At 42.4% G+C, this 9,286-nt stretch overlaps 1 protein-coding gene across 2 annotated transcripts in view; it reads left to right on the top strand.

The window, feature by feature from the left end:
* Stau2 (staufen double-stranded RNA binding protein 2) overlaps positions 1-9,286 on the top strand; it is a 329,426-nt gene that overhangs the window by 318,573 nt on the left and 1,567 nt on the right. For both annotated transcript variants that reach the window (XM_017802151.2, XM_008848890.3), the window contains one exon: positions 8,333-8,421. In XM_017802151.2, the coding sequence (XP_017657640.1) occupies positions 8,333-8,421 (89 nt within the window). The remainder of the gene's footprint in view (positions 1-8,332; positions 8,422-9,286) is intronic.

The raw sequence follows: 9,286 nt of genomic DNA, 5'->3' as shown, positions 1-9,286 counted from the left end.
CCAGAACCCACATGAAAAAGCCAAGCATGGTGGTATGCCCTTGTAATCTCAGCACTGGGAAGTGAGAGACAAGAGATTGGGGCACTGGCGAGTTCAAGGCCATTCCCAAAAAAGTAAAAATGTAAGGAAGAAAGGAAGAAAGGAAGAAAGGAAGAAAGAAAGAAAGAAGGAAGGAAGGAAGGAAAGAAAGAAGGAAGGAAGGAAGGAAGGAAAGAAAGAAGGAAGAAAGGAAGGAAGGAAGGAAAGAAAGAAAGAAAGAAAGAAAGAAAGAAAGAAAGAAAGAAAGAAGGAAAGAAAGAAAGAAAACAATGACATTTCTGACAGGAGCCTGATTTAATTAACTGTGTGTGTACAACTGTACATGACCACTGTGAGCTCTCTGAGCAAAATCCAGCCCTTAGGTCTGCTATGGGGAAGAGCTCATCATGAGTGGGCACTTCGAGGAGAAAAGGCAAAACAAAACAAACATTGAATGCTTACTTAAAGATGAAAGCCACATTCAGATCTGTGGTCACCACTGACTGCAACAGGAACAGCCTGTTTCTGGGAATTGGGATATGGAGTTAGTGGGAAAAGTGTGACAGAAGTAAAGAAAATAAAAGACCCATTGGGCATCTTGTTGCCAGAGGGGATGACTTAAAATTCACATTTTTCTCAGGAAGACCATTGTGGTCTCTCAGAAGGTGACCTAATGCTGCTGTGTTGTCATGACATGCTAATCCCTGGAGAAGGAAGCAGGAAGAATAGATGCTGGTGTCAATATTATTTGCTAATGCTAATTGACAAGAGGAGAGTTAGAAACTGAAGAAATGACTGGAAAGATACACCTCCATTCTGTATGTGCACACACACACACACACACACACACACACACACACACACACACACACTCACGACCAGAAGTAGGCATGGAAAATATCTCATTGGCATTGTGTTTTCAGCATCACTATAACTACGCCCAAAACAAGTGATGCATGAAACGGTAGCGACATCTGTTCTAGAACCTGTGAGGCTTTACTCACAAAACAGTTGTGAAATCTTTTGGGGATAAAAATATTTCTAGGTAGTTATGCAGATGCTTTCCTCTAAGGGAAATAAACACAGAGAGAAGAGGGGGAGAGAGGGAGGGAGGGAGGGAGGGAGGGAGGAAGGGAGGGAGAGAGAGAGAGAAGTGCTGGGAAGACAAGAATAAAAATAGGGAACTATTTCAGTCTCTCTTTTCAAAAGAAGCTGCATTTACTGCCTTGGATGTGCCTTTTCTATTCTTTTCCTTTCTTTTCTTCTGTCTTTTAAATCATAGAACAAGTTAGCTATCATAAAGCTCAGGTTTGAGACTGTAGCTGGTAGGCTGCAGTAATATCCCATTAGATGCTGTGTATGTTTGTTTTGGTTTGCTAGGAAAACATTTTCTGACCTTGGAAATGAAATCATTGACTTGTCTGTTTGCTGATGGCCACAGACTTATGGAGGGCTCTGGTACTTATGTTAGTGTATCTTTGAGAGTCTGGAATCCACAGTGAGTGGGAAGTTACCCAACTTGAGTTAGCACCATTCAGGATGTGCCTCATTAAGGACCCAGATTCACTTCTTCCCACGACTCCCCAAGATTAGTTTACATGTATCACAGAGCAAATCATCCATGCTGAGAGGGTGGACTGCAGGCAGTGGGAGCAGAACATCTTGTTATCTATTTACTCTCTCCTTAAAGAGACAATTTAGAACTCGCTTCTTCATCAGGCTTCAAATATCTTCCCAGATGAGGGTGGTTTGCTTTTTCCTCATTCCAAAGTGCCCATCAATATTATGTATCGTATTTATGTTTAGATTTGTTTAAAGCAGCTAGCCTTTAGTAAATTAACAATTTATTCTGTTGAAATTGTTTAAACATGAGGATTTTGTTGATTTTTACCCTCCTCTGCACTAATTTGAAAGTCTTTAAACATTTTTGTGGGCTGTTCAATTTTAGTATTTTTCATAAAGCCATTGCATTACCTATTATTCTCTGAAGTAATTGATCTAATAGCAAAGGTTCATTTTGTTTGTTGAGCTTAGCATGAAGTTTGCTAACAGTAATGTGGCTTTTTCAGGCATTGTGCATAATTCTATTATGATGGTGTTTTACTGTAGAAACAGAAGCCAGCCTACCTTTTCCCATGGAATTCTTTAATCTGTAAATGTCCTTTCTTGGAAAAGAGTGGGTGATAAACTAACTGAGGGTGGTGGTATAGCCTACTGTAGTGCTGAACACTTGTAATCTGAGCACTGGGGACACTGAAACAAGAGGACTGTGAGTCTGAGGCCAATTTGGAGCTGGGTAGCAAGTTTCAGGCTAGCTTGGGCTACACAGTGAGACCTGTCTCAAAAATAAAAAGGAGGTGATAGGAAAGCCCTGCTGTGGTTCCACAGAGGATCTCACAGCAAGTGCGGGAGGAAGCAGCTTCGAGAGTGTTCTGTGAGTGCCTGTGGGAAGAGGCACCAGGTAGGTTGGCTTTGCTGTCTCTGCCCTTCTAAACAGAGTCAATGCCAGGTTATCCATACATCATGGCCAACATTCATCTATTCACCTTTGTAATTCCAGTCTCTTATTACTACAATAGCCTACATCCCACATGCTCTGCAAAACCCCAAAGTTCCTTTCTCCCTCCTATAGGCAGTTACTGGAAATAAATGGAAAAGGTTGATTGTTGTTGTTTTTCAGAAAAATGGAGAAGGGAGGCCAGTCAAGGGAGCAAGATTTGTTCCTTCCCAGTGTTAAGAAATGGAGAATCAAATCATTTGTAGTTATTTATAAGTGACAAAATAGTCACTTGGTGTTAGCCCAAACTGCAAGTGTTACAGAGGTGCCACATGGAGCCTTGGAAATGAACCTAAAGACTGCAAGAGAGGCTGCGCTGGATACCCACAGGAGTAAGCTCAGCGCAGGCAGCTATTGTGGGAAGCAATGACCAGAATGAGCGCGGAGCACTATGGAATGATGCTGGAATAATGGCATTGAGAGAAGCCTTCCTGACATTGGGTCACTGAATACGAGCTGTTTCATTCAGAGTAAATACCATGGTGTGGTCGAGAACTTGGTTTGGGTTCAAGTCTCTGCCCTTCCAAATACTTGGCTATGTGATCTGAAGTAGGATACTGAATCCTCTGGGCCTGTTTCCTTATAGGTAAGACCTACTTGTGGCTGTGGTAACACCTGAGGTCATACAGGTAAAGGGCCTGCATGCAGCAGAATGATGTGCATCAAATGGTAGCTATTGCTGTTTACAGAGGCTAACATAAATTGTCACCTTGGCCTTTTGTAAATTAAAAAAAAAATCCTCTCATACTTAGAAGCTATTGTGTTCCGGGTTATCAGTAAACTGTGGGCTGAGTGATCTCACCAGATAGATAAGGAAATGTTACTTGGAAGGTACTGAGCATACCTGTGGAGAGAATCAGTCACGCAAGAGTTTGGAAAGTCCATTCATGGCATGGATTGAAAGAGCACACTGCTATTCCAGCCTGCAGGACATTCTTGAAGTGATCACGAGTGCAGAAGACCTGAATGACATGAGGATAGCATCACCTGGGAGATTTTGCAAGTGCTAAAATGCCAGACCTGCTCCTGAAGCCCTGGTCTTTGTCTCCTCCATGTATCTCTCTTCTGATGGGAGAGGCAGGTGCCAGGGTCCTGGGCTTGGAGAAGCAGGTCTTGTGGTTCCTGGGATTCACACAACACTAAGAACCAAGTGGGCCCAGATCAACCAGTGGAAACAGGCTCCAACTAGCCTGAAAATTACTTTTTTTTTTTATGTGAAGGTAGGTTAGAAAACTTGTTAGTATGTCTGAGGCCCTGAGTTTCATCCCCAACACTGACCAAAAAAATAAAAATAAAGTAGCAAAAACTTTGTTTTTGCTTGTTGTGTTGGCCTTCTGAATAAAACAGTACCCTCAGAACTTTTGTTCACCAAGATCATGATGCAAATTAAAAGTTCCTGGCACTCAATGGATTGTCAAAAAAAAAAAAAAAAAAAAAGTAGCATTCTTGATGATATTTACCCACTTGGTGGATAAAAAAAGCAGTTGATCATTGTTCAAATTCCTGAGTCTATAAAATGCCCTATATTCATTAGGCCTCTCCATGCAGTTGGGAGCTTTTGGAAAAGTCAAACATGACTTGGTCTTTAGAGTTAGAGTTCAGCAGTGCCAATACAGGAAGGCTTGTAAATGCAATAGAAAGCTGTGAGACTCCTGAAACACTTCTCTTGGCATGGAAAACTACCCATGTTCAGTGAAAAGAGCAGGTTATAGGGGCTGCAGAGATGGCTCAGCGGTTAAGAACACTGGCTGTTCTTGCACAAGACCCAGGTTCCAATCCCAGCACTCACCTGGCAACTAACAGCTATCTGTAACTCCAGTTCCAGGGGATCCGGCAGCTTCTTCTGTCCTCTGCGAGCATTGCAGGTCATGGATGCAGTTACCTACATGCAGGCAATATATGCAGTATACATAAAATTAAAAAATAATAAAGAAAAGAGCAGGTCACAAAACTGAAGATCCAGCCGGGCGTAGTGGTACACACCTTTAATTCCAGCACTTGGGAGGTAGAGGCAGGCAGATCTCTGTAAGTTCAAGGCTAGCCTGGCCTATATAGCCGTTTCCAGGACAGCTGGGGCTACAAGGAGACCGTGTCTCAAAAAAATAAATAAATAAGAGGCAAAAAAAAAAAACCTCCACAAACAAAAGACAAAACTGAAGATCCTATTCAAACATTGGGAGGCTAAGGCAGGAGGACTGTGAGTTTTACGCTGGCCTGAGCTGCACAATGAGACCCTGTCTCTGGCCCAGGTGAAAGTGTGTAGTTATGGAGAGGGGAGAACAAAGGGTGTAGAAAGACATCCACCTAGTTGTGGGGCAGGTGGGAGAATTGTGGATATTTTAAATTCTTTTTGCTTGTCAGTATATTGTTTTTTCTACAACAATAACCCAATTTCAGAATAAAAAGTAACAGGGAAATGCACAAAGACAGACAGAGACTAGCAAAGAGCTTTGCTTTACCTGCATTGGTTTGCTTGGGCTGCTATAATATGATACAACTGAGGCTCTTACGATCTGCAGGCTAGAATCTAAGGTCGGAGGCTGGAGGTTGCTCCTGTAGAATGTTAGTTCCATGCCTCTCTTCTAGCTTTTGGTCCTTGCTGGAGATCTCTGGCTTCTGCTGCCTCACTCCAGCCTCTGCCTTCATCATTCTGTGACCTTTTCTTGAGTATGTGTCTACATTCAAATTTTCACTCTTCAAAAAGATACCTGTGGGGGAGAGATGGCTCAGTGGTTAAGAGCACTGGCTGCTGTTGCAGAGGATCTGGGTTTGATTCCCTGCACCCGCATGATGACTAACAACCATCTGTAACTCCAGTTCCATGAAATCCAATGCCTTCTTCTGAACTCTGTGGGCATTGCATGATGTGGGTACACTTACATATACACAGGCAGCACACTCATACATGTAAAATGAAAATAATAAAATATTTTTAAAAAGGAATATCCATTATATTGCATTGGGAACTCACCCTTCTCCAGTATAACTCATTTTAAGAATATTAGTTAGGGGCTAGAGAGATAGCTCAGCGATTAAGAACACTGACTGTTCTTACAGAAGGCCCGGGTTCGAATCCCAGCACCCACATAGCAGCTAACAACTGTCAGTAATTCCAGTTCCAGGGGATCTGACAGCCTCTTCTATCTTCCATGGGCATTGCACAACACAGGTGCACTTACCTACAAGCAGGCAATACATGCATACACATGAAATAAAAATAATAAATAAAATATTTTTACAAAGGATATTAGTTAAAGCCAGACATGGTGGCTCACACCTTTAATCCCAGCACTAGGGAGGCAAAGGCAGGCAGATCTCTGTGAGTTCGAGGCCAGCCTGGTCTTGATAGGGAGTTCCAGGCTAGCTGAGGCTACAGGGAGACCCTGTCTCAAAAAGAAAACGAAAACGAAAAAAAAAAAAAAAAAAGAATACTAGTTAATATTTATGGGTTAAATAATTAATCTACAATTAATCTACAATAACTGTCTATAAATATGATCATGTTCTGAGGTACTTGGGGGCTAAAACTTCAACACTTGAGCTTGAGAGGGATGCAGTCCAACCCACAGCAGCACCTCAGTATGTTAGCTGCACTTCCTGCCCCATGGAGGTCCAGCACAGCTTAACACTTGGGCAGCAGTGTGATGGAACACTGACCTCCTCAAGGGACTCCTGGTTCAAGGAAATATCAGAATAACCTCATCCTGAGTGTGGCCGTCCCACACCCCAAGACACCAAGACCAGGGCCATTCAGACCAGCATATCTGATCTGGGAGATCCACTTTAAAGTCCCCAAAAGAAAGAGTAATACAAGGAATAAGAAATTGACACATTGTTACTTTTGGTTTCATATTGACATCATGACTTAAAAAACCAAAGGAGAAAGCCAGTAACACTAAAAAGAAGGGAGAAAACCTTATTTAAGCTCTACACTGAAACCTTCTCATGGGTGTTTATAGTGGTTTTAATCTACAAATTAGAAACAATCAAGATGCTCCCCAATAAGCCAAGACATAAAATAAACTGTGGTTCATCCGTGCAATGGAATATCGTTCAGTGACAAAGAGAAATGAGACGTGAAAGACAGAGGAACCTGAAACCAGCTGCAAAGTACAGCATGAACCTCATGCCATCCTGGAAAAGCTCCTGAGGCAGGGAAAAGATTGGTGGTTGTCAATGGGAAGGAGGGAGAGAGGAATAAATAGGCAAACCTCAGGATTTTTAGAACAGCATAGCTTCTTGATGTGATCCTGTAATGGTGGGTACATGTCACTATGCATTTATCAAAACCAGGCATGGCAGTACAGGCACTGCTGTAATGCAAGCACTTGAAAGGTACAAATGAGAAAAATTTAGGATCATCCTTGACCACTTATAGAATTTGAGGCTAGCCTGGGCTACTTTGAGACCTGTCTCAAAACATAAAAACTAAAAACCACCAACAAGCAAAACCTGGGCTACATAAGACCCTGTATCAAAAAAAAACCCACCAAAATAAAAAAAAACCACAAACAAGATAGCTCAATACTTGCCAGTCAGTTGCAACAAACATGCCATGACAACCATAGTGGAAGACGTTAATAATAGGTGGAAGGGAAGGAAGACAGTGTGTGGGAACTTCCCGTATGATCTGCTCAGTTTTCCTGTTAACCTAAAACTCTGTCCCCCTTCTCTCCCCCTCCAAAAGTCTATTAATTTAAAATTAATCCATCCTCAAATATATTCTGCACAAAGAAATTTCAAAGAACTCGTATACCTAGTTGGCTACCCCCAAGCAGCCCATGGCAGATGAAAGTTCAGGGAAACTGCATGAGTGAACTCCTTTTCAAAGGCAGAGAAGACCCAGATGCCCCAAGTGTGAAGTAGCGGGCCTCTCCAGAATTCAGACACCCCGACTGTCACACTTAGCTCAGACTCCACAAAACCCTTCTGATGGGGCTTAGGAGGTGGGTGTGGGGGAGGGGAAGAGGAACCAAATTCTTATTCAAAGAATTAACAATTTGGAACATGCACAAGCGTGTCAACAAGTTATGTAGATCTTATCAGCATTGCATTTTTGGTGCCTCCCAGCCATCCAGCCAGGCTCCACCAGCCTGTCAACACCCACAGCATCCCACGTCTGCACCAGCCTATCAACACCTCTGGAGGCTCTGCTACTCAGGCCTGCCTCCCCAAAGCCCCTAAGAGCCCTGGAGTCTCTTTTCCCTCTTCTCTCAGGATGCTGCCAGACCTTGCACTCTGTGTGAGAATGCCTGCTACCCATTCTGCTACCTACGGTTTGGTTGGAGTTCCATGTTCATAAAATTGAGGCAGGCCTTTATGCTAACTTTGAAAAGAGTGATGAAGGTAGACATTCCAACATCCTCACATCTGAAGGAGGAGAGTGTACGGTTCAGCTGTTTGAGAAAGTATCATTGTCATCATTGTTGAAGTATTTTAAGTTTCTGTGTTTGCAGACAGAACTTCATGATCTTGCAAAATTATAGCTAAGAGAAAAGGGAGGACACTCCTTTGAAATTCTTTTCCCCAACCCCTTAACTATGATTGAAACCCTTACAGTTCTGGATACAAGCGCACATTTGCACACAATGTGCTTATGCCTTGCTCCACAGAAATGCAGACTTTCAAATGTAATTTTACTGAAGGATCTGGGAGAGCACCATGAAAATGACAGTCTCTATAGCTCGGCTTTCTTTTGCAATCACCTGTTCATTGCATGAACGTCAGCGAATGGTTCTTGTTTGTTTTCATTTTTAGGCAGCTTTAAGTGCCTTGAAGCAGTTTTCTGAACAAGGACTGGAATCAATCGATGGAGCAATGAACGTTGAAAAAGGTTCTCTTGAAAAGTGAGTAAATCCTTGGTCAGTAGATTTACTTTTGTGATTTTGTAAATATACAGAAAATGAGACACAGATAATTATAAAGTAAAAAAATCTAAACAAGGATGCCTAAATCTTACAGAATTACTCATAATAAAATTAAGTTTAAATGAATGAAAACCAGTGTGTTTAGTAGTATTCATCTCCTCCAATACCTGGGAAAGTTCTAATCTGTGAATTGATTATTGTTTCTGCATTTTTGATGCCTGTTGGAAATGCTGAGAGTTCTTGACTGTAGCACTGCAAAACCTCCAGAACATCGTTTCAACCTCACACTGTTAGGCATTCTCTCAAGTTGGTGTTTGAGGTAAAATTTTCTCACTCTGCAGGGCATGATGGCACATGCCTTTAATCTCAGCACTTGAGAGGCAGAAGCAGGTGGATCTCTGTGAGATAGAGGCCAGTCTGGTCTACACAGTGAGTTCTAGGCCAGTTGGGGCTGCAGGGAGACCCTCTCTCAAAAAACCACCACCAACAACAACAAAAAGCTCTCACTCACATGTCTTCTAAGTAAAACTGAGAGAAAAGAAAATGGGATTAGGAGCCCCACCCCTCTGTTCTGTATTTGGGTTTCCACTTTGTTATATGGCACACATTGGGACTCCCAAGGACAACAGCAAACGTGCACCTATAACTGCCTCTGAAACCCCCAACTTGGCGCTTTTTATGAGATTCGGACATAAAACCCTGTGTAGGGAACTGAGTTCTGGATCTCTCTGGGGACCCAGTTTATACTAGCAAAATGGAAAGCCATTTTCCATACTCATTATTCCATAATAGAATCCAGACACTTTCAAAGCCAGAGTAACAGCCAGGGAGATCTCAGTGCATA

Source organism: Nannospalax galili, unplaced genomic scaffold, assembly GCF_000622305.1.
Source record: "Nannospalax galili isolate Female #2095 unplaced genomic scaffold, S.galili_v1.0 scaffold102, whole genome shotgun sequence".
Taxonomy (NCBI): Eukaryota; Metazoa; Chordata; class Mammalia; order Rodentia; family Spalacidae; genus Nannospalax; species Nannospalax galili.
The sequence above is the reverse complement of the archived record's forward strand: the minus strand, read 5'-3'. Positions and strand labels throughout refer to the sequence as shown.